The sequence below is a fragment of the Pholis gunnellus genome (assembly GCF_910591455.1).
Source record: "Pholis gunnellus genome assembly, chromosome: 24".
Classification (NCBI taxonomy): Eukaryota; Metazoa; Chordata; class Actinopteri; order Perciformes; family Pholidae; genus Pholis; species Pholis gunnellus.
The window spans coordinates 8,275,705-8,301,608 of record NC_136551.1 but is presented as its reverse complement, the minus strand read 5'-3'; the positions used below and the strand labels follow the sequence as shown (position 1 = coordinate 8,301,608).

Below are 25,904 nucleotides of genomic sequence, written 5' to 3'. Positions count from 1 at the left end.
CTTGGCTGAACAGGATGAGTTTGTAATGAGTGATATGAGAGGGGTTGAAGACATGGGGACAGGCTAGGGTTTGGAGCTCAGGTTCATATCTCTGCAGACCTCTAAAACCATCTGCACAGAAGTATGGGCTACTTGAAGGTTCACTTCACAGTCACGAAGCATTATAATATGTCAATACAGTCTCCTCCCCCTCCATGTCTGCTTTTCAAAGAGCAACAATGACATGCTTCCTCTTAAGGCCATAGCCGGTTGTCGCAATAAAATACGCTTTCAGCCACAGCGGCGAATTCACAAAGAATGGATCGATGGCACCACGTATTGTGCATCATCTGCAACCGCGATCTGCCCCGTCTCAAGGTATATAAGTAGAAATGCACTTGAGGCCGATGCGCCAGTAGTGAGGGGGGAAGAGAGCTTGAGCCAGAAGCCTGTGGTGACGCGTTGGTCCCCGACATGCTGAGTCGATTCAGGCCAAAGTTGCTTTTTTGCAGAAAATGTAAGTTGTGCATAAATTGTCTTACATCCTCTTATTTGTAGAATGTTTGGGGGTTTATTTAAACCTGTGCGTCTTCCCATCAAGAGAGACGCTGTGCACATTTACACACAAGGCACAAAAACGACATGTAGGGGAGCTCAAAGCTAATTGCATGTCATTGCATCCTGACGGCATCTAAAATAAATGGTTTTGAGCAAACACTCCTTTTGTGCTTCAGTTAACACCAACTCTCCGAAGACACTCATAATTTCACTGTAGCTGCTAATAGCGCTAATCGTTGTGAGTTGGGAATATATGAATATTACCTCATTTAAATATGTGCAAATAGCACAGGAGAACCGAGAGATTATTTGGGTGAATTTCCCACGCAATCCTTCTGTGGATTCACCCAACAGTGTAGTGTGAGTTTTCATAAACTTTGACATCATTTACAATCCTTCCCCCCTCCGTTATGTGTTGCATGAGAAGGACGAGCTGCTCATCGGGTCACATCCGCCCACGACTTCCGAACAGCTCGTTTGAAACGCTGCTGCAAGTCCTCTGGGTTATCAAGCATGCAGCATGAGCACCCTGCCCACTGCAGCCAATTACAGAGGAAATGCGCTGTCGGTGCACGATGATGTCACTCTGTGATTAGGCAACATGAGGCAGGAGGAGGAGGAGGAGGAGTGAAGGGAAGAGGAGAATATGATGATCGTGAGCATGATGTAATATCGGGAATTAAATGACACAAGAAGGCATGAAATGACATAAGATCTTAATCTGGGCTCGCTCTTTTGCTGTTTCTTCCTGTGGAACATTGTGTTCAACCCTTGTAGGCACTCTGCAAGTCTAAAACCAGATCATTGCAACTTGGTCAATCCATGGAAGGGTTGTTGGTTGCTGCTTCAGCCAGCCCTAGAAAAAGGAGCAGATGCTGTGGCTCAGCTGGTAAACAACACTTGTGTCACAAGTGTGCTGGGATTCAAACTCAGGTACAACACTTGGGCACTTGAGGATTTTCCATTCTCTGCGGTCAAATCGTTTCTATTCATGCATTTCAAGGTCTTCCTCTTGTTGTATTGATGTATCCAGAGGGGCAGTGTGTATCGTGAATATAGTGGCTGTTATACAATCACATAAGTGACATTTCAATAAGCTCTTATCATTCAGCATTACATTGACTGCAGCTATTCAGCATATCATGTATTTTATTGCTGCTTTCACTATTTACAAGATTATTTTGTTAATGCAGCCAGTGACTATGCTACCAAACAGGGAAGAGAATGATAAAGTTCTCTTTTTTCCCACCATGTATTTTATGTAAATGCTGTTTTGACAAGCCTGATTTAGCTGAATAGCTATTAACTATTTAGAGATGAATTCAGCTATTCTCTGGAAAGCCACCAGCACAGCAGAGTCAGTGTTCAAGGATATTCTCACTTCTCTGCTGCCCACGAAACACGCCACTGGAATTGAAATCACAGGAACAGTTGTGACTGCTGGATTTGTGATTTCTCTTAAAAGCAGCTGTAATTATTATTATGTTAACAATGGATGAAATGAGTGTCTTATGTGAAAGATGATCATCACCCAACACTGCAGATCCCCTCAACTCTACAGTCTGTCAGCTCATTTAGCAGCTAAAGGGCCAGATATTTCACATAAGAGGTGGTTGATTGAGAGCAAAACAGATCATTTTGATATGCATAATGCACTAAAGTTTTATAGACCATAGAAAATACAAGATAAACAGAATCAAAAGAGGGAGAAAGTTCCACTTATTTAGGCTCCGTCTACAGAGATACAGACGGTGTACTGCTTACCGCCATCTTTGTGTTACTGGAGCCAGATGGATTCTGGGTGAAGGAGGACGGTGAGGAAGAGCAGCCACCACAGTTGAGCTTGAAAGGCTGAATCACCTGTCAATGAAACAAATAACATGTAATCAACTGAAACTCATTTTAAGAGCGATAATGTATCTCTAATAGAAGAGAAACTCCTCAAAACTGAAAAAGGACTCATATTAGAAGAACTTATGAAATACCTGAATTTCAGTACTGTTTACCAAAAAGTACCTTTTTTAACATCTTAATAACTTTTTGAATTAAATGTAATACATAGTGAAATTCACGTTTCACACCATAGATACTGATACGGTGTGGCGTTTCAAGCACCCTTTACCAGTCATCTGCATTAATCTGTGTGTGCTAGCAGTCTCCTAGCATCCTTGCAGCCGCTGGGTAGTCAGTGTCTTGCTCAAGGACACTTCAGCAGAGTGGACACTTTCCCAAAACAGCAACTCAAGACTGGTTTAGAAACAAGAGTCTGCTCGCCCACTGGGCCACTCTGCCACTCCACAATGTTTTGACATTCTTGCAACTTGAAAAATGTCAAGGAAGAAGAGATTTCTTTATACTCTCTGGTCTTCCTCACTTTCCGGTGACAGCTGCTGAGTTGGCACATGTGCATCATGCTGTTAAGCACAATCTTAGCTATGACAGCAGCGCTGACGGTGCACAGACACAGAGGGCACTCGGTGGATCTTTGTGATTGGCAAAAAGATATCAAGTAGAAGGACCAAAGCAAAAGCAATTTTCAGGAGCTGAGAGGAATATATTGAGGTCAAGTGAACTTCATTCTCCCCACATTCTCTTTACATGAAGTCTGGTCTCGAACACATTCATTATGTCGGAATAGCAGCCCCATAACAGCTCATGCCAAAGTCCTGAATACTGATTCCTTGAGCTCCCATGACGTCTTCGTGCAATAGTTATGTTACATGTGTTAGCAGTGGGGCAGTCTCAGGGGTGATGTCAAAATAAAAGCCCTTAGTGAAAAAAATAGCTGTAAAGATTCATGATGCTCTGCCCGTCTGTGCTTTTGAGCTAAATTGACTAAATCTGACCTTCAATGTCAACAATGTCACATGTAATTGTGAAAAAACAGGAGTAGAAAACCAAATCAAATCCGTTTCAAATGCTCATCAGTCGAGACCTTGATACGCTCTCAGAGGGAAGCAATCGTCCAGCTTTCAAAAATAAATCAAAAACCCAATAATTGCTCAAATTCTAAGCGTTTTTCTTCAGCGTTCATCTCACCTTGAAGAGCCCTCACACCACACCCAAACACTCAGACAGAGTGACAGAAAGAGAGCAAAAGGTAAGATGTGCTTGGATGCATGATATGACGGTGCCAGCTTTAATGTCTGCGTGCGATTCTGCAAAAGGCATCTCACTCTCTGGGTTTATTGACCGGGTCCTCTCTGCCTCAGCTACAATGACCATCAGATCAGCCATCCTTTGCTTCACAGTTTATGAACTTCAAAGCTGCGCGGCCAGAAGCGAGCAGATGATGGACTGCGGGGACGTTAAAAGGGAGATAGCGAATGAGCCAAGGCTGTGCTCCTAGCTGTTTAATTTCAAATGAGGGGGATGACAAGGCATCCTGTGAGCGGAAAGTATGGGTGGGCCTGCAGCTAGTAAATAAATCAGAGCGACTGCACACTGAGGCACAAGGCCCTGTGTTGCTTTGGAAGTAATGAGTGGGAGTTTCTGATCAATGCGTATACATTTACAGGCAAGCTAGCAAAGTGGAGTGCTTGTTTGTTGGAGCATCTTGGTGACCGTTGGATATTTATAGGAGTTGACGCATCAGAGGAGGTGGTCAAAAAAAGATGAAATACCACATTTTGGAGATATTTCCAGACAGACTTTTACCTGTCCAGATAAAGGAATAGTTAAAAAAAAACATTTTGGCAGATTTGCTGATTGCCTTTTTGTGGAGACTTAGATGAGGAGACTTATACCACTCTCAGGTTTCTATGGTAAAGAGGAAGCGAGAGCCAGGAGACTGTTAGCTTAGCATAAAAACTGGAACTTGACGGAAACAGCCAGCCTGGCTCTACTCAAAGATAACATTATCTACCTTCCAGCAGCTCTAAATCTCACGGATTAAAAATATCACATGAACAAATAACATACATGTGTATTAGTGAGCTTTAGAGGCTGCTGGTTGTCTCTTCATATTTACCGACAGACAGAGTGGTTCTCATCTAACTCGCAGCAAGAAAGCCAAGACCAGTATTTCCCAACTTTTCCTTTAAAAGCCAGTTGATGAAATAAAAAGTCTTCCTTCCATTTATCTTTGTTAGAGTTCATACCGGGCGTATGCATACAGTATAATGGCTTTGTTCTACAGTGTGGACTGCAGTAAGGATTTCCATTAGTTTCCATCTTAATTTTTTATTAAGATGAAATTCTATGTTTGTGTTCGAGCAGCAACAAAAGCAAAGCAAACTTTGAAACCTGTCCAACTTCTTACAATTAGGGGAAAGTGCTTTTATAAAACATGATAGATCCTCCAAACCTCGTCGATAAGAAAACTGGGCAACTCCAGGGACAAAGACTGGAAAAAGACTTTATAAAAATAACTAACACGCATTTCCAACATTCAGAGTTCGGCACATCAAGGATGTGAATGTCATTTTTCTTTTAGTCCGAATACATCTTTTTTGTCTCAAGATCTCGATTGCTTATTTCAGCCAGACAATTGGAATTGTGGCCTGTTGCACACGTCTGCAACCGCTTGTGTCTGCAAGATGAATTTAATAAGCTTAGTCTTTGTGGAGAAAGATGACCTTCTAAAATGACAACGGCAGATAAAAAGACTTCGTCTCTGCTCAAACTAAATAACAGCAAATGTCGTCCCCGAGGTCCAGTGGCTGATAAAAGGTTGGATGTGCAACTCTCTGATTTGGACTGTGCCTGATTTAAGGTGATATTTTCCACACATCTATTGTAAGCATGCTCTCACACACACACACACACACACACACACAGAGATGCACAACAGAAGGGACCTCAGACACAAACAACCAAAGAGCACAGATTGCAGAGGAGTTTCTACTGTCAGCAATTCACTCCCCGCTCCAAAAAAAGCAGAAAATCTACAACACGCTTGAAGTGAAGTGATGCAAAAGAGCAAAAGGTCCTCTCATAGTCCACTTCACACCGCTTGTGTTTGCAGTGCTCATCAACATTATGATCTCATTTGCATACGAGCCATATCGCACTTTGATACATTGACTGAATGTGCCATTATGTTTACCATTAGAGAATAGACTTTTAACAGCTTCTGTCACAGAGTGTGTCCTGTGCAATCACGCACAATAAGCCCTGCGCCACCAGAAACATGACCACGTCTGACCTTCAATCATAAAAATCCCTAAACCCTGACCCTGAACAGTGATAGTCCGGTTATAATAAAGCCTGTCGAGCTGATGAAGCGGTGCGTTTGGTACTGAGAGCAACACTAAGAGACTAAACTGCACTAATGTAAGCTGCAAATGTTAGCCTGCCTTATAACCCGGTGTTACTCCCGAGGTCATTTCTCACTACATTTTTCGATAGGGTTACAGGTTACATAACATATACAAATGATGCCAATGTTAGCAACAAGCTAGTTCAAATACAAACATTTATTTAAAGAACACAAACTAAACTAACAAAGGAAATAAGCTGCCGTACCAGCCGAAGAAGAGGAGCAGCCAGCTCCCCGTTCAGGTGTGGAGTCGTTATATCTGGCACTTCCAGCAGGCTCAGGTGTGTCTCATTAGCTGACGATGAACAGCCTTAAAGACACAGACCCCTAATGGAAGGGAGAGGTCGTCACATTATCATATACTAGGACGAACTAGATCTAAATTTAAATGCAAGAACAATGGATTTGTTTTTTTCATTTCGTCAACTGGTGAGGATACCGACACCCAACCTTCAACAGAAGCTGCTCACGCACTGAGTTCATGAGTAACTGCTCGTGTAAACTGCACGGAGCACCTTGCTGTCAGAAAACCTGGATCTGCAGGGCGTTTAAAGGGATGAGCTCTCCACCCACGCAGCTCCAGGTTCCTCCACTTCCTGAAGTCCACACACAACAACAACCACCACATACCTGCTGTGCTTCCTCTCGGGCGGTGATTTCAGCCTCTTGTGAGCGCTCTCCTCACCAACTCTTTCCTGTAACAACACAAGTGGAACGACCATCACACTCCGGGGTGACTCTCTGACCGTGGGTTTTCTTTTTGCACAGATCTTCTTACGCCCACACTGTCCACTCTGTAATTACTTTCGATTTGCTTATTTCACATCTTCACAGTAAGAATGCAGGTGCTTGGTTGATCAAGATGAGTGCGGCCCTCCGTTTGCGAGACGCGTCTACCTGCAACTCTCCATTACAGGAAGCTTTTTGTACTCAAACATTTATGATCTTCCTGATTTTATGTCTTCTTACCGCCTGTCATTAATTTTAACGAAGCTTGGTTAATTTACATGGAGTTATGTGCATTAATCCCCCCAATGGGGAATTTGCTACGTTCCTCTGTTCATTACTCTTTCTAGTTCCTCCACAGGAATTATGTGAGCAGGTGGCTACAAAGAAGATCTGGACTACATTTTGCACTTTGGGGAGCGGCCTGTAGTTGTTGCTGAAGTAGCTTTTAGAACAGCCAAAAATGTAGGGGCTGTAATTGCTACACTTGTGGTGTAAATAACCGTTGCAGATGATGATTAAACATGTCGGGTCATACATGGAACAATGATGACGTGATTGCTTCTGCACCACCTGAACCTGAGCTGTGTGATGCCGTTGAGTGGCAGGTAAACGCCACACAGACGGGGTCACTGGAAGTGTACAGTCCAACTCTATAAAACATACATCTCCTTTGGGCAGAATCACTGTCCCCTCCGTGTCTGATTCCCTCCTCGGGGAGCAATCACTCTTCAGTACCTTCAATACTTTTCTAGACAGTCGTTTTTCTCTCCCCTATCAATGCCAGACACTACATCTCTCATGATTTCCTTTAGTTTTGATTTGTCCTGTTGCTTTGATTTGACATCAATTCTCTGCCTTCGTCTGCTCTGAGTATCAGAGAGGTGTCCACCGCCCACATGCATTCAGAATGCAAAATAATGATTTCCTATTTCAGCTTGAATTTACTGCCAAAGGAGAGTATCTGGCCGTGCTGAAAATGTGTAACCCCGTATTGAATATACATATTTTTGTTTTTCTGTGGGCCGATAAGTGTCATTTCAAGCTCTACTCAATATTGTTGTGTTAACTTTTGTAAAAGGGGTCGCTCATTGACAAACCCACAGCGAGATAACCCATCTCTGCATTTCCTCTTCTCCAGAGAGAGTTTTAGCATCTTTAGCTCTTTTTATTTTTGGTTTTAAGGTCTGCAATTTGACTGATTTGGTTCAGTCTCACCTCTCTCATCAACCCTCATTTTGATAAATAAATAAATAAATACATATATATTCATGACTGTGGCACTACCTTAACCGTCCTTATTTTACAGTGTTGGATCTAAACCAGTAAAAGCATGATGTGTGAAACATTTAGCAGCACTTCTGAAGAGTTCTGCTGCAGAAAAGATCAGAAACATATATAACAGAGTCAAACCATGAGGGGTTTTAAAAGTAATCAAAAGACACAACTAAATTAAACAGAAGAAAGAATCATTCGTTGAGGTGTAAAAGGAATAAGCGCAGTTAGGACTAGAGAGATAACAATCAACCTAAAAGCCCAATGAAGCAGCTGCAGGCTGAGCGGTTATGTCATTTCTTCAAACAATTCATTTACACCAACTCGTGACGACTCCGCGTGCTTTAAGCGTCCTCTCTCGTTGTTGCATCATCAAGGGTCCAGATCTCGCATCGTCTTTGTCGGTTTTTACCTCCTCCCGCTCTCATCTCTCCTCTTGTCTCTCCTGTGTGCTCTTCAGCAAAGAAGAAATACTTAAAAACAACAACGCCGTTGCCTCGCTGCGCCCATGGAGGACTGACATCAGAGTGTTTTAGGTACCTGACAGCTCCCTAATGATTTCCTTTGGCTTTCCTATCCTCGCCTGTCTGCTAGCAAGTAATTATGGCCCAACTCAGCACGGATCAGGCTTTCACTGCAGAATCGTATGTTTTTGTGTGTAGGTGTGTGTCAAAATCACACTTCACATTAATCCAAGTTATGTGCATGCTTGCACATTAAATGGAAAAACACACACCAACCAAAGCGAACCGACGCGAGAAGCCAAATAAGGATAACACTGAGTAAATTGTTGTTTGAATTTTGGCTGAAGATCCATGTTTGTGATTTTCTTTTTCTGACAGCAAGAGACACTCAATGAAAAATAATGAATACCCAAAAAACTCTTTAGTTTTGTGCCGTCAATTTTAGCCCAATGATGGGAGCTCCGCTCAGCCTTTCCTTAGACCTGAATATACCTCCTTTACTTTGCTCAGCATTTATCCCCATCACACGATTTGCACCTCAGACATTCGATTACGCTGACTCGTCAACACATGAAACACACAAAAGCTACTGTTTGACCGTCAGACACGTACACAATTTGACCACCCTGTGACATATTAGCCAATGCTTCATTTCCTCCCGGGATGAGTCCAGTACATATTGATTGATGCAGCTAAGCTTTAATTAAACCGGCCTGGCATTGATGACCTGTTGATTCTAGATATTGAATGCAGATATCCAGTGAAGAGTAAGAGTAAACCTGCACAAACCCCTTTCCACTGTTCACTCACTGTTTAATTTCCGGCTACATAACGTTTCAAATCTGCCACATGAAACGGCAGGAGATGATCTATATACGAAGAGGCAAATACCGTGTAGTGTGATGATGCATGAGAATACATTAAACAGTGGCCTGGTGGTCGAGGGTTGAAGGTACCGACCGTGAACCGCGGCGTACCTGGTTGGAGTCCATATTAAAAGCATCTCGACATACGTCATGCGTGTTGTCTTCCACCCACAAGCATGACTCAAACCATGGGGTCTCTCTTCATGGTGCATTTTGGCATCAAGAGGCGGGTGGAGAAGTCAAGGGGTCCTGCAGCTCTCAACCCCCAGACTGCTTTATAAGCTTCCCAGAGCCCCTCCGCCTTTAGCTTCCTCATTGCTTCCTAGCCAGAGGAATTGACAAACTGCTCTGGTCTGGACTCTTAAACATTTTTTAAAAATACTTTCATTGTATTTGTTTGTCTAAATAAAGCATGCCTTGGCATATCTAGGACCTCAAATGTTGTCCAAAAGTGTTTCCAGTGGATAGTTCTGAAAGGCTGCGCTCACATTTATGACCCTACTTAAAAAGTCCTTTGCTAAAAGGAAAGAATAAGACACATTTATCAAGCAACTTACGCTCACTCACTGAAGTGTTGGAGTAACCTTTAAGAGCAGCTCTCATGTGATAATTAATTGCGTGTATACTCAGAGCAGAAAAAGACTCAAGGATTTTTATTACATCTGCTCTCAAGTCAAAAGAAATATGCTAAATAACTTAAATCAGGTCTGCGAGGTGGAATGAAAGTAAAGCATTTGTACTTTAAATTCCCAGTTTTCACTTTCAGCAGTTTGATAAATAGGGGCTCCTTGTGCGCCATAATCCCCCGGGTGCACTCTTTGGGCGTTTTAGCACAGAGGAGCACTTGTCAATCACCTGCCACTCAGATTTAGCCTGATATTAGTCTGCACTCTTTGACCCAACCCAAGGCAATGCATGCTTCTTTGACAATCCACAATAAGAGAGCTACATCTGTAGGTTAATCGTCCAACTCTATCAGAACACTAGCATTTCAGGCCTTCTTCAACTGCTAAAAGCAAACACAGCTATTCTCTGTGCTCTTGTTCCCATATTGCCTCATTGCCCTGGTGTTCCCTCGAGCCCCCCCCCCCCCCACCCCCCCACCGCCCTTGTCACTCAAAGGCTCCCTCACAATCCTGTTACGCTCTCAGCGTGGCTCCTCTCTATCCCCACTCACACTTTTAGCCCCAGTTTTGCTGAGCCTGGCCAAGATATAACGCAACCTTCCTCTGCTCCTTTTTCACCTTTATCTCCTGTCTCCTCCCCAAATTCAACTCGCCCATTATTTGCGCTTTTCCCTTCTTTTCTCTCTCAATCTTCCTGCGAGCACCTCATTATCCCTTATCTGCTTTTCTTATTCTCTCTCCCATCTCTCATTGCCCCCCCCCCCCCCCCCCCCCCAATCTCCCTCTTTTTACTGCCTCCCTGCATCTGTGCTAACCTCCACTTTTTTATTCCACCGACCTTAATCAAACAGTGCATTGTGCCTCTATCAGGTGTGCTGATACCAAGATGTTGATTGACTAACAGCAGAGTGCATGTGGCACATTAGCCCATTGTTTTTAGATGAGTACTCGCATGCATGAGGCTATTTGGATCAGAAATGTGATCTGATGTGGCACTGAAATAGGTCCACCATTAGCACAGCAGAGTGCATTTGTAGATAAGGGCACTAGATAGCGAGGGCTTTGGCTCAAGTGCTCTGCAGGGTGGTTTCTTCATTTACATGAACTGTATTCATCTTCACCAATAGGTGCAAATGCTTTCTAAATCTCATGAGCCAGCAGTTCTAATCTTTTTAGTGGATACAATAGGGGACACACCAGCACTGCAGCTCGAAAACAATATTGTTATATCACTGTAACTGGGATTTTGTGCCTTGGGGCTGCAAATAATGATTATCTTAATTATTAATGAATTGTTCTGTTAATAAAGAGCCCAATATGATGTATATAAACTGCTTATTTTGTATGAACTCAAAGGTATAGAATGTACAGTGATAGGAAGCAACAGAGAAGCAGACCAATGTGCAATCAAACAGTAAAGCTGATAACGTCTCTACACAGTCAAATGGAAACGCCACATAAAAAGGACTTTCAAGTCACTAAATCTGCATTGCAACACTACATAAAGGTGAGTCACATTGGATTTCAATTAGCAGGATCTGTCAACGATAAAAGAAGGTCGAGGCATTAGCACTCTGATATGTGAGTCAACAAAGAGAGTTCCTCATCTGCAGATAAATCACGTTCAAGGAAAAGTAACTCGGCGCGACCTCTGCTAACTGTCCCAAAGAGGAACAGCTGTCACCAGCTGCAATGTGAGGCTTTAAGCGAGTGGCTCTGAGCCTGGGGAAGACCATCCATGAGCACTTGCATTGACAACATTTCATACTTTGGTCATGTGATAACAAATAAAGCATCCAACCACAACAACTGAGCAAACTATGAGTTGCTGAAGCTGACAAAATGTGGCTGAAAGCTGCAGAAAACTCAGTAAGTGGACTATGTCAAAGGATTTTCTTTGTCAAAAAGACAAAACTGTTCTTAATTCTTTTCCTGTCCATATGACAGTGAACTGAAAATCTTTGAGTACTGTAAAGACACCACATTTTTCACAATGTTCTGTGCTTTTCTGGCTGCATCTCTGTATGTAACGGCATTAAATGTACATTTAACCAGCTGTTGTGAACATTTAGCAGCTGCTCCGTAGACTCAGACAAGGTCTGCTCATCGGATGCTTTGACTTCCTCCTTTTCTACCCTGCTTACTTACATAATGAGACACTACACAGCGTTCATTAAAGGAAGAAGGCTCCGTGTTCTTTAGTTAAAAACCAGCCTCCGGCTCCTGGCTGGACACAGTAGATTTAGAGTCTCCTGAGCTACATTTTCTTCCTTTGTTTATTTACTAGCAGGCTTAGCTGAGACACTGGAAACATCCTTAAATTCAGTCCAGATGAATGGAGGAGACTCAGTTGTCGTAGCCCCCAAATACCCCCCAAAACTCTGTGTTGTTGAATGTGGAGCAGGGATTACTAGAGCTGCATTGCCCTCTGCAGGCAGGAAGACACGGCTGCACGGGGTTAAACTCAGGAGACACAGAGCAGCAGAGATTCTCTGCATGCTCCCTGTGGGCTCAACCTACTGCTGCGTAACCCCCTCCAGCACACAAGCACGCCCAATTACCTTTTACTATCTCATCTTAAAGACAGATGCACACACTGAGAGCCAGAACACAACTTCATTCATTCATTATTAGCTCTCTCTTTAGCCCTCGGGGTGTCATGACAGGTTGAGTTCTGTTGACACACAGCTCACCGCCGGCACTTTTTTAAACTTGTTAATAGAGATCTGATTATTCTAGATAACACACACACACACACACACACACACACACACACACACATCCTTCAGATATGGATTATTTGTCTTTTAGGAGCTTCCTGCAGTGACCAGCTGCATGCAGCGAGCATTGCTGCTGCATTTAAAGACATCCAGCATGGTGTATGATAAATGGCATGATGTCGATATGAAACTAGTATCAAATCAGCTTTGGGAACATTTTAGGAACAGAAGCCGGAGAGATGATTGGGTCCAGATTTGACTGATTATTGGGAGGAATATCCACATACTGAGGGGATTCAGTGGCCACATATTTGATCTTTGCATGCACTCAGTATCCATCAGCCCACACGTGTCCTTGGGTGAGACACTGCATGCCTTTCTGCTCATCCCTTATAAGCCTCTTCACATATAGGAGCTTTACTTCATTCAAGGTGTAGCGGGGAGCATATAGAGAGCTGCATGTGCTTAAAGGCTGCTGATATTTTCACTCCCATCCTTGAATTCAAAACAGTTTTTCCTCAAAGTCAAAGCACATATTACCAGTAAAACTTACTGTCGACAGTCTCTAGTTCTAGCGCTGAATTAATCTATGACATAATTAGATGGTTAATACTGACGCATCATTGCATAAGCAGCATTTTACTGGTCGAGGTGGATAACATCTGAGGGGTCATGAGATGATTAAGGGGGCAGGAAACCAGCAAAAAAAGCTCTGCTACACAAATCTGTCTTTTCTATTTTTTTAGCAAACACTCATAAAGGAGTGAATAGTGCATTTGTCAGGGACTACTTTTAAGCTGCGGATTGATACACATGTGGTGCTCTAGTGAGTATTTCCAGCTGCAGGACGGTGAGAACAGTTGTTCATGTTCATTGCAGTGAAAGAAGCGTTTTCAGTAATGATTTAGGTCTACACAATTAATGCTTGTTGGTAGGATTAAGTTATTGTGGGTTTTACTAGTCGTGGGATTTGTTTTTTGCTTGCTTAGTCTCTCAGATGGAAGGAAATCATTTCTATCACTTCCCTGTGTAAATACACATCCACAATTATAATTAAATCTTCACATAATATCGCTTGTTTGAAGTATTCAATTACACACATCTTGTGATTTTCCCTGGCTTCTAATGTAATGACACTTGTTAAGTATAGCAGACTACTAATGTGATAACAGCATTTCAATCAAAGGAAATGTTAGCAGTGAGTTGCCAACGTAAAACAAGAAGTGTGATTAATTCACCTGCAGTACTTCATTCTCCTGCCACCATGTGTACAGTACCACCATGTTCAAGAAGTATTACCTGATCTTATAAAGCATCAGAGGGTAAATTAAAAATGCTACGTGCAACATGTTCAGATGAAAGAAAGGCAGCTCTACTGGCAACGAGCACAACTGCCCAAAAACACTTCATCTCAGCCCATGGCCCTATCGCTGCTCGCTGTTGCCAAGTGATTTAACACAATAACGATTCAACCTATTCCCTGCTCATGGAAGCTTTTATGTTTGCTGTTTTAAAACACTCAATGCTGCTGTAGGTCATTCCTGCATGGGAAAATGCTCTGGCGCACAGGAAGTGGTGCGTTTTATGTTTCCCAAAAGTGGCTGTTTTATTTGGAATAAACAGAAGAATGACAAAAATGGTGCCGGACACATTTTGATGTGTTGTCAAAATGCTCAACACAACAAATGATGATAAAACTGCAGTAACAATGTGCTACGATTAAAGTTAGAATAGATGTACATACTGTATCCTCTAAGGAGAAACATCTTTAGCTCCAGTTAGCCACAGAGCTAAGCCTTCAATGTATTAAATACTATAGAAACAACTTTCTGTTCATCTCCATTCATTAATAAATATGCCCCCCCATCCATATATGCTGCCTTGTGTGCAGAGAGAGAATGTCCCTTTAAAAAGTCAAAAGCACAGAGCAACAGCTCCTCGGTGTTTCCTGTGGCCCACCTTGATGTCAAGTTGAAATGCTTCCGACGCAGCAACAATGGAGTTTGATAGCAGAACATTTGTATGCTATCAAACTCTGCACCTACATTTGCACAACAATACAAAGAGACGTCCATTGTAGAAGAGGAAGAGATACCAATTCCACCACTGACAGAATCCTCAATAGACTAAAAAGCAACGCAGCCTCATTTTATAATCCTGCAGCTTTGGCTGCTTGAGGCATTTTTTTTGTGATTTTAACAATTGTATCGGCCGCATAATGGCGCTCACTTCTCCTTGACGTAAAAACTTCCTCTCTCCTTACTTAAACTTGTTCTCCACAGACTTTAAGGGGTTTGCTGAAAGGCATTCTGGGTAGCATATAAAACAGATGCAGACAAGCAGGTTAGCAGGTTTTTTGGGGGGGGAAATTACAACACTTCATCACAAAATCGCTCCTGGAATGGACTGGACGTAACAGATTGATATCAAGGAGAGTGCGCGCATAATGAGCGGGGGATTGATGTTTGGAACCAGCTGCTTAAAGGCACCGGTGCATCTGCCGCTGCCCGTCCTGCAGGACTCGGCATCGGCGCGCGAGTATCAGCTCCGGCGTTCATGACATCCCTCACTTAAATGGAGCCCGCCTGCATATCGACAACAGGGAGAACAGTAATGAGACAGCACATTATTGCAGTGTTCTGGCTGCAAGTGACACGGCCTGCGGAAGCTGCAGACAGATGTTTCATAAAGTCTAAACGAGGCAACTATCTTGAGAGGGAAGCTGATTGTTGAAGCTCGTTTCCAAATTGTCCTGCACTACAACTATGACAAATCACCGTCTCCCTCCTCTTTTTAGTGCTAATACGGTCCAGACAGATCCATCTCTCCATGCTGTCTGCGGATAAAGAAGTAATGCAGAAGCCCGTCTCATCAGCCCTCTGTAAATGTGTAATTACTTTGTCAATAAGGGATTTAAATCACCTACCATCCTTTTAAGAATTGTTTCACTATTGCATATTGCGTTATGCATCATTTTGGAGCAGGTGTCACACTTTTTTTCATTCCAGCAACGACGCTTTGCTTGTTTTATTATACAGAACGATCCCACGTTGAAAAATGTTTTGCCCAAGGGCAGTTTAATTTGTATTAGTGACAAATCACTGCTGCACCCGTGTGACCAGGAACAAAAGAGATGGCGTGTCCGGGCCCTGTGTGTTTTATTACTGTAATGAGTTCATTCAGCTCCTTGTGCTCGCACACCGTGAGTCAGACGACGTGGCTGGTGTGTTTTCTAGGCCCATAAAGACGTCTTTCAGTGCGCAAAAATATGATTCTAATACAAAACCACTCTCCCAAATCTAACTTGATTTGTCAAACACACAAGTTCATTAAATACTTCAGTAATTGCATCTCCTGCTTTGATTCATTTGTGTCATTAGCTGTGTAATTAATGGAAAAACAAGGATAAACAGTCACGATCTACCGATATTGGCGGTATTTAGGAATAAAATATTGATATCATGTTGATAATACACAGGTGGTCTCGTGGAAACATCCTGCGCCTCTTAAATCATTTTATACATTTTTGTTTTTTCCAATTTTTGATAGACATCTGGATAATATAATAGTTTGAGGCCTGCTTATGGATTCACTGATGCACTTATTGTCTCACCATACCAGCTTTATCACACAGTGTTAGTGAGAACTATGATCTCAGGCCTCTTGTTAGAAGTAACTGAAGTACCAGAAAGGCTAATAAACACACAGTAGTGACACAGACACACGTGTGCAGCGTGACGAACCAACTGCTGTTCGTGCGGCAGCTGGAACACCATAAACACAGAAACACTCATCAGTCAAGAATTATACTTAAAACATCTTTTATTGTGCGGTTATAAAATTCAAACTGGGTAGAAAAAATATTTTTTTTCAAACATCTAGCGCATTAACAAGAGAGTGAGTGCTGTACTATAGTTTTGAAAAACAATATTGGAGTTCTGAAGTGATATTTCAAGAAGTTGCTCTCATGTGTTCTGACCCACTATCGGCGGTTCCAGGTGTCGGTGTAGCGATCCTCCCACCGCAAACTCTTCCAACACGCGCAAACTTAACTGGGGCAATGTTGTGTTCCAAGTTGTTTTTCTCCACATTGGTGGTTTGTGCTTTTTGATATGTAATTTTAGCTTTTTCAAAAGTGAAAATGGGTGCAGAAGACATGGAGAGAAAAGCTGGAGCAGCAGCAGCAGCAGCGCCGGCTCACACCTCAGGGCCACCTGAGAGGCAGCAAGTCTGAGGCTGATTGCAGCCTCCAGAGAAATATCACTTTAAAAACAGACACACAGTGTAAACAGCAGAATGCGTAGAAAATCTGTAGCCCTGTAGACAAATATACATTTTTAACAATAAATAAAAAGACAAGCTCCTTTATGAGGCTGCTGGCAAGAGACAGAAGATGTCCTCTTTTACAGATTCAACACATCTTTTCCTGGCTGTAGAGAATGTACAGTATTTAAGTGAAATGTCAAGACATTCATTACTAAAAATGACCAAATGAACAACAAGGATGTAGTGTAACATCAGCGTAGTGTAGCAACTTGCTCCCGCGATGCACCTCGTTTCAGTGTTGTGAAAAGGGAAATGTTTGACTTAGAGAAGATCAAATGTAAAGCACTCATCTGTGAAAAGCCACTTAAGACCTCCAAGATATCACTACAAAACCCACGGTGCAAAAAGAAATGAATAAAATACGGTCATCTTTAATGGCGGCGTGTATACAAATCCATTATTCAGTCACAGACATAATAAGGTTAAAGGTTAAAGCGGATATATTTACATTCTTTGTCAATTAAAAGCATTTCAGTCGGACTATTCCGTCTAACACTGATATTTAAAATACAAAATAAAGTTGCTTTTGTCGCGTGGAGACAGAACCGGACATCAAATGAGTTCAGGCAGGTTCCACGCTTCACACTGAATCGTGTCAGTTTGTGAAAACCATTCAACGGCGTCTGAGCCGGACTCCACTTCCCATGGTGCTCCTGTGTTTCCTGTCCGTCACGCTGCGGCGCTCGCCGGCTCGCCACGTCAAGGAGTCCGCAGTGTCTCTGTTGTGTTTGGTTTGTCTACACACCGCTCGCTTGAGACAGAAAGCAAAAAAAAAAGAGGGAGAGCCATGATTGGAGGAGTTAAAAAATGACGTCATGAGCGTCGCCGTTAGGCCGCGGCCTGTTCGCGAGAGGCGGGAGGGGCTTGAAAAGTTCTGTGGAGGGGGACGGAAAAAAGGTTCGGCTACGTTAGTCAACTACATCCACGAGTCCTGAAATAAAAACACAGTCAATGAGAGCTCTATCTATAGCAAGGTCAGCACAGAGAGGATCAGCCATGGACACTAGACATGGGGGGGGGGGGGGGGGGGGGGGGTACACAAAGAAGCCTTTGAGTTGATAAAGATGTCTGCCACCATGATGGATCCACACCCATTCAAACATGATGAGATGCAGGAGAAGAGAGAGACAGTGATGTGTGGGATACTAATCAACAGTCGACACACATCTTAAGCCAGACAGAGATCAGTGTTTCATCTGCAACGCCACATTGACCACAACGCTGTGAAATAATCATGGAAAACTAATGTAGTGCCACTATTTACAATAAATATTGTATTTAAATTAAAGCCACGAAAGAAAATACTGTGCTAGAGCACTACTGCATATACACATTACTGCATATAGAGGAAACGCTGATTCAGTGCAGCGACAGTTAGTCGATGAGTTCACCCGCACAAAGACCAGGTTAGTGAGAGAGTGACAGAAAGGAAGCAATGCATGAAATCAAACAGTGGTTAACGATGGGGGGAGTGACCGGACTTCACGGGCATCTTTACCAGAATGTCTCGAGCCCCCGAGTGGTTCTAGTTTTGGCAGCCTAGAAACTTTGGGCGTGGCCCATCCCACTGAAAAAACAGAATGAAAAAACAGTGATCAGGACACAGAATAATGGAAGTGATGCTCAGCCTTCCTCTTCACACCAGAAGTACAATCTGCTTCGTCTGAATCCTCTACAGACTGGAGGGATTAGCCACAATGACAACACTACCATGAAATAAAGCCAGACAGCGTCACTGGCTACTTGCTGGATAGAAAGCTGAATAGGAGAGAAGCATCAGACGTCAAAGTCAAGCAGTTCAGCAACAAAAGACACACCGTCCTTCTAAAAGGCTAAATGTGGAATCGCAATTAGATACTTTGTTGAAAATCGTTGAGCCCTTTAGTGCGCCGCTGATGTTTCTGACAGGACTGAGGTTTAAACAGCCTGTAGCTGTATTCCTCCCGCAACATGTAAAGCTGATCTACTCACCAGATAGTGCCAAGTGTGCTTATATCTGCTTGTGTTATTGGAGAATCGCAAGTTCTGCAAACTGAGATTACTACACTGCATTTCCTCCAGCTGGTTCACGAGTGGAACATTCGGAATGTGAAGCGGCAGCAGCAGGAAATATTCGCTCTGTTACCAGTGAACAGTTTAATCCAGCTGAGGAGTGAGACCACACAGAGATTCACTTCACTTCATAGGGCAGACTGACCAGGAGGGGGGGGAGGGGTGGTGCTCTCCGCCGGCCCGTCCTCCGTCCTCAGCGGGTCCACCCGGTGCTTCCTCTTCAGCTGCAGCTTCCTCGTCGTCTTCTTCTTGTCTTGCTCGCCTGTTTTGGCTGAAAGTACAGAGACATTTTATTTTTAAAAAGGCATGAAGAACCCAAATGTTCAAATGGAAGTTTCACTGATGGAAGCGGGCTCTCAGAGTGCCTTTTCGTGTTATTATCTCATTAATGTGCGATTATGTTCATCTATCAGACATTCAGCACTCCGAGCTCACTGAAGAGAAAGAGGAAAGATATCAGACAGGTGCTTCATTTGACGAGATAACTCTTCGGTCTTTTTTACTCAACTTCTAAATGAATATCTTGGCAGAAAGCACATTCATGAAACGGTGTTCTCCAGCTATTTCCAGCCGTAAAGCTGTATAATTACAAAATTTAGAAATGATGAGCCATGAAAAAGGTTTGAGGGGGTCCCACGCTCACCTGAACTGGTGTTTTCCGGCGTTTGTCTTGGGTCGCCTGGCTCGTCCTCGTCCTCCTCTTCCTCCTGATCAGCATCCGTCCTCTGGCTGTCGGTCCGGGCCTCCTGCGGCTCTCTTTGCCCCCTCCGCTCCTTCTCTTTATCGTCGTTCTGGAAAGGAACATGAAAGCAATCTTTTCCCCGAGCTCTTTGGAAGAAACTATAACTTCAGCTCCAACTAGAAGTCTTTAACAATCTAAAGCAGCAGTTCACCGTCCTGAGACATCTGTACACAGAGGTCACACACCTCAGAGACCACGTTGCTGATTGGTTGGAAGGGGCTGGGTATGTTCTCATCATCGGGCTCCTCTTCCTGGATCTGCCTGCCCTCGCGTTCCGCCTCTTCCCGCTCCTGCCGATCTCTGTGGACAGAAGGAGAAGTTAACTTTTCCGCATAATGATGCAGCCCTTACTTTGATCCGAGGTCAGATGTAATTAGAGTTACGTCGACCATTCAGTGGGGTTTTCTCTTTGTCGAATATCTTATGTCTTCTTTTATTGTTACTTCAGAGCAAGAGGGCGTGATGAAATCATTTTTATGTATTGAGCAGATGGGGAGATTTGCACAAGTCTTGTTTCATTTGCCGTTCCAGTCTGACCATCTTCTCTCCTTTATCTTTACCAGCGTGCATTTCTTCCCTTATCTGACTGACTTTCCTCTATTCCACTAAACACATCATCTAGTCTTCCTGTTAGGACAGTGGGTACAAAGATTTGCTTAAACTCGATCCAATTTCTTAATTTGATGACACTGAATATTTTTCATTGTCCTCCATCACTTGCGTCCTCACCTCTCCTCTCGTATCTGCCGCACTCTCGCCGCCCTCTCCTTCTTGTCCTGGTCCTCCTGAGCGCGCTGCTCGGCGGTGTCCTTCTGCACGCGCTCAGTAATGGCCTCGTAGTCTTTGGCAATGTTGTTGAGGAGCCACTTCAGGCCCTTCTTGATGGACTTGTCGACCTTTTTGCCATAGCCTAGAACGGCAGAACACGGCTCCTGGGGGGGGGGGGGGGGGGGGGGGGCATACACAGAGATAAGACCTCACTAGCATCTCTCAGAAAAATACAAACTTGATTTTGATGCACGTGTTGTTTTGCAAGATACTTTGGATGAATACATGTTTTCTAAAGCTAGAGAATGAACTGTTCTCAGCCTGGCTCTTTGTCTCTATATGGGAGAAACCACAGTGACACCAAATGCCCTTGATGTCATTCAGCTGCCGTTCCACAACAGGTGCACAAACACTTACGATCTGACACAGACACTTGTTCTCGTTAACGAGCTTCTCTAGCGACAGGTTCTCAATGATGTCTGCTTCAACCAGCGCTCCCTCTTGGTCTTGTTTGTTGGCGAGCCTGGAAGCAGAGAGGGACAAAGAGATATTGGGGATTGATGTTGGGAAGAAAAAGATAAATACATACAAACGTTGTAAACCCCCTGCCTGTGACTAGACAAGTACAACCAACTCAATATTTGAAAAGGAGGATAAAGTAGCTGCAGGACAGTTATCAAAATCAATCTTTTGCATTGTTGCATAGCTATCTGTGGCTGGAAGTCTTATAGAAATATGACTCTGCCCTGATTGTTGATTACAATACTGTCTGCATACCTGGAGAAATACTTTAAACTCTGACTGTGCTTTGTGTCCTGATTACTGAATTAAGCTGCAGTGCACATTTTCAGCAACAAATTGAACCATTGACTCAGGACTTTTAGGCCGGTCAATTTCTCTATTATCATAAAGCTTTTTGTGTAAATGCTTTGGATGGTACAACACTCACACTAGCACAGGTTTCCCTGCGATACGCGGGTGCTGGAGGACCTCCGCCATGGTCTCCCGGGTCTCCTGGATCCTCTGGACATCGCTGGAGTCCACCACAAACACCACACCGTGTGACTCTGAGTAGTAGTTCTTCCAGATGCCCCGGATCCTCTTCCCACCACCCAGGTCAAAGATGGTCACCTCGAACTTGCCCTGCTTCAGGTCAACTTTGGAGAAACCCACAGTAGGAGCCACATCCTGGGGATTATCTGCAAAGGCGTAACAAGATGGGGAACATGGTTTACAAACTCAACTTTTATATTATTTATAACATTTTGAAAACAACAAAAATGTGCCAAACGCTAAATAAACATTAACATTAATAAATAGCCCTCACCTCCTTGGATACCTCGAACTGTGGCCGTCTTCCCTGCATTGTCCAGTCCAACCATAACCAGAGTCACCTTCCTGTTAGGGGGAATAAATGAATGCACATGAACACAGACTTGTGACCAGGTTAGAAGAGTCTGATGTCCCGCGTCTAAATGTGCAGCATCTGAAGCCACATTAGCTGGCATAAGATCCCACGGTGCATCGGAGGGCACATATAAGCCAATTAATCATCTGAATGACAATCAGAGATCTGCACAGTAGACCGAGTGAGTCAGCGACAGTCCCGTGGGCAGCTAACCCAAATAAAACAAGACAGCGATACAGCATACTGGCTCAGGGCAACATTAGTACTACTGATGGTTATTCAAATAATATTTGGCAGATTGTGGAAGTGGCTGAATGACTTTTCTGTCATCTGTTTACCTCGAATCATTTCACAGCACGTATTGCATTGCAAGCACCCCAGCAGGTACGCATGCATGCATTTGTAAACACACACAGTGAAAAGCAGCAGCAAAGACCTGAGAGGAGATGAACCTAGAGCTAAACTGTACACATAAACACACCCCAGTCCCTCGTCTCCGAGCTGAATACTTAACTTTGACACTTGCGCCGAAAAGACATCAGCCGCACTATCCATCTAACTGTCCTCTCCAGCGAACTGGCCTTCACCCGGACACCGTCTGCCCCGTGTCCACTAACCTCGTAAACCTCTGCTCTGTCCTCGCTGCTGATAACCCCTCACAGCAACAGGCCGAGAGGAAGAGACCCGCTGGACAGACCCGGCTGTTGGATTAGGTGAGGATTTCTGACTAAGTCCAAAGGATCAGATGCGGCACCACGTGGGTCAAGCACTCGCAATTACTTTTTTTGAGGTCCGGCTGCTTCACACTCAGAATGTTTTGCATGCTTTGTATTCAGCCAAAGAAATCCTGAGAGGGAAGTTTGCAGGAATGAGGCAAGTTCATAAGGAGGTACAGAGCAGAGCAGCAACACTGTATCACTTCAAATCAAAGAGGAATAGTTGAAGTAAAGTAGACTGATTCCTCTAAGAAATGATGGTACCAGACAGCTAAAATAATGGAAAAGCATTACATCCCTTTTCTTTCTTTAGTCAAAAATCCACTGAACTCAGATCAGTCTGATCTGACAGTGGTTGCAACTGTTTTAATATGCAGTGTAAAAAAAGTGGATTATACAGAGCAACTTTGATCCAAATCAGTCGTATGATAGTGACTACAAACTGAACCGCAACATCAAATGACAACTCATTCATGGAAACTACTAAACCAATCTGATTTGAGCTGTATGATTAGGACTGGAAAGAGAAAACATGTAATTTAGGGATCGTAGTGAAAAGCTAACTTACCTTGCGGGTTCTCGCCAGCGTTTCAGCCAGTTGCAGCAATTCGCCATCAGGCTAAACATCGCAGTCCGAGTCCAGATGACTGCGATCAAGTGGTCATCGCTCCAGAAGCGTCACACCGCTATCCAAGCTAAAGCTAACGTAGCTAGCGATAACGGTACATTATTAACTGGTCTGAGTTCAGTCTCAGCACATTATAGTTAGTCTGTTACCATACGAATGAACGTGGCGCTCACTATTAAAATAAAACAAGGTTTCATGTACAACTGAATGCAGCTACAGTAAGTACTGTACTCACGAAGCACAAGCTAACGGTAATTAGCGTTAGCTGAGCTTGGAAGCTGTCTGCTTTGTTTACGCCGTATTTTTCTGCTGCTAGGCTGCGGACGTGCTTACGTCATCCTCCGTAATCGACAAAATCACCGTCGACGGAAGCCGTGAGGGTTTGTTGAAAGAGCGGCTCCTGTGGACAAGTGGTGGATTTACCACCAAATGGCAATTATTGAAATTTGAAGAATGTATCGTCTGTATTATCTATCTGTCTATTATCTCTCTATAATAGTTAATAGTAGTGATGTAGTCCTCAACAGATAAAATGCCCCAAGATCCATTTTCTACAAAAAGATGACATAAAGAGAAATGACTAAATTGAATGAGACAAAAAGAGCACATAGTTAAGAGTAAGAGATATAGATAAAACAAATGATATTGTATGATAATATGATAATACCAGTAAAGCAACAACAGCAATTATAACCACCACTTCCACCATCATCATTTAATAAATAGTCGAGTAAATGTACTTTGTTTTATTCAGTCTTTTTTTCTCTCGTGACTTTAGCGCCATCTGCTGTTTTCCACGAGCTAATCTGAGTTGTTACTGCGCATGCGCTGTTAACTCTGATGAGCTTGAGCCGGTGGGAGAAACTTTCTAGTCTTTTAGTTTAATGCATCTACGATCCATCATCTTCATCACACTCTGGTGAGATTCTGCTCCTTTACTGTTAGTTATACAGTATAATTGTATAGCAGCTCACGTGCGCGTTTTAAACGTGTCATTTCCGGGTGTTGGACGTCTGTTGGCATACGTAACAATGGACCCTTTCACAGGCTGCAACATGTACACATATTGCAGGCTTAACTTGACTATTTGCTGCTTTATTCTTTTTACTCCGCTCAGTTGATTTGACAGACAGCAGCTGTTGTTACTTTGCAGATTCATATTACAAAATATAATTAACAAAATAATGACGACGTAACATTCATATAAGTGAGGCAGGTAGCTCTCCACCTTTACCAGCTGCAGCATTGTGATGATTACACATAAATTCATCGATAATTATAATCCAGTTATATATTATTCTTAAATGGGACATTTAGCATGTAACATTTTGAATGCAAGACTTGTAACAGAGTCCTATATGTACACTGTGGAGTTGTTTCTTTTATTTTGGTAATATGTGAGTACTGGTGTTTACATACTGTGTAGTGGAATGACCTTTCACATCTTTAATGATCTTAAGACTCCAGTGTGTTTCACACATTATCTCTAACAGTGAATTCATTATTGAGCCGGTGTACTTTGCAATAACAAAGTCCAAAGAGGTTCAATAAAAGCAGACCCTCAGGTCGCAGAGACACGTTTGCATCTCAAACACCTTTATAATCCGATCAGAGCCCACGGGGAGATATTTACATCGCTTTTTCTCGAGTGGTGCCTCAGGTTTGAGAAAACTGTGGAAGGTATTTATTCAGCAATCAGACTGACGTTTTGACTAAAAACCACAGGGTGATTTATCTAAATCAGATTTTTTTAAAAACATGGTGTCAGGTTGCTGAACGATGCCCTTGATGTATTGTACAGGTCCATGCCCTCCTGCATCCACATGGCTCGCGTCTTCGTCTACGGCACCCTGAAGAAGGGGCAGCCCAACTACCACCGTATGCGTGAGAGCGCCAATGGGAAGGCGGAGTTCCTTGCCTCGGCCTGCACCACCGAGAAATACCCGCTGGTGATCGCCAGCAAGTACAACATCCCCTTCCTCCTCAACATCCCCGGCCAGGGCCACCGAATCCAGGGAGAGATCTATAAAGTGGACGACAAGATGCTCGAATTCCTGGATGACTTCGAGGAGGTTCCCACCCTGTACCAGCGGGCTCGGGTCAGACTGGAGGTGAAGGAGTGGGTGGGGGAGACAGAGGGGGAGGAGAGGCCGGCGGCAGGCAGCTTCACCGAGGCGTTTCTGTACAGCACGACTACCTACCAGCCAGACTGGCCCACGCTGCCCCGCTACGAGCGCTACGACTCGTGTGGGGATCATGGGCTCCGGTACGTGGCCAGACAGGACCGGGACTGAGACGAGAGGATGCTGAGAAGAAACGTGTTGCACTTCTACCTCCTTACAAATCAGCCTCCATATAGTGGGGGGGGGGGGGAAATAATAATCACACTTTAATACACTCCTGTATCTAGTTTGGACGTGTCAAGTTTTACTACTTAATTGTTAGAAATAATATATAAAGTTATTTGATGAATTACAGTAGCGCAGAAGAAAAACAATGTTTTCATATTTTTTTTAAAGAAAACACATAAATTAACATTCACATGTTGGCTTATAGATCAGCTTTTTTATTTATAGTAATAAAAGTTAGTACTGCGTCAATATGCAACTTTTTAATTGATTTGTCTCATTGTAAATTGTTTAAACTCTTGTTTGTTTTACCCTCCAGTTGCACATATTTGCAATGCTCAGCAGGCTAAAAGGCACTTTGAAATTAAAATTCATTCACCTAAAACACGTCTGTGTTAACCTTTCTGTTCCCTGCTTGACTTTAACTCTTACCTTATCATCT

At 43.3% G+C, this 25,904-nt stretch overlaps 2 protein-coding genes across 3 annotated transcripts; one reads left to right on the top strand and one right to left on the bottom strand.

Moving 5' to 3' along the window:
• Positions 1-16,308: 16,308 nt before the first annotated feature.
• Positions 16,309-23,181, bottom strand: arl13b (ADP-ribosylation factor-like 13b). 2 transcript variants are annotated; one of them, XM_079185329.1, is made up of 10 exons: positions 23,055-23,181; positions 21,690-21,760; positions 21,312-21,561; positions 20,780-20,885; positions 20,324-20,526; positions 19,780-19,894; positions 19,496-19,643; positions 18,998-19,123; positions 18,299-18,367; positions 16,309-17,674 (listed from the first exon to the last, which is right to left on the bottom strand). In XM_079185329.1, exons 1-10 carry the CDS (start codon positions 23,111-23,113, stop codon positions 17,601-17,603), a joined length of 1,221 nt encoding a protein of 406 aa, XP_079041455.1. In that variant the 5' UTR covers positions 23,114-23,181; the 3' UTR covers positions 16,309-17,600. The 2 variants fall into 2 exon arrangements, with proteins under 2 accessions (XP_079041455.1, XP_079041456.1); XM_079185330.1 differs by having other exon boundaries at positions 16,309-17,551.
• Positions 23,182-23,926: 745 nt separating this feature from the next.
• Positions 23,927-25,865, top strand: LOC306715413 (gamma-glutamylaminecyclotransferase C-like). The gene is made up of 2 exons (XM_079185777.1): positions 23,927-24,033; positions 24,916-25,865. The coding sequence occupies exons 1-2, from the start codon at positions 23,999-24,001 to the stop codon at positions 25,406-25,408; spliced, it is 528 nt and encodes a 175-aa protein (XP_079041903.1). The 5' UTR covers positions 23,927-23,998; the 3' UTR covers positions 25,409-25,865.
• The last annotated feature ends 39 nt before the right edge of the window (positions 25,866-25,904 follow it).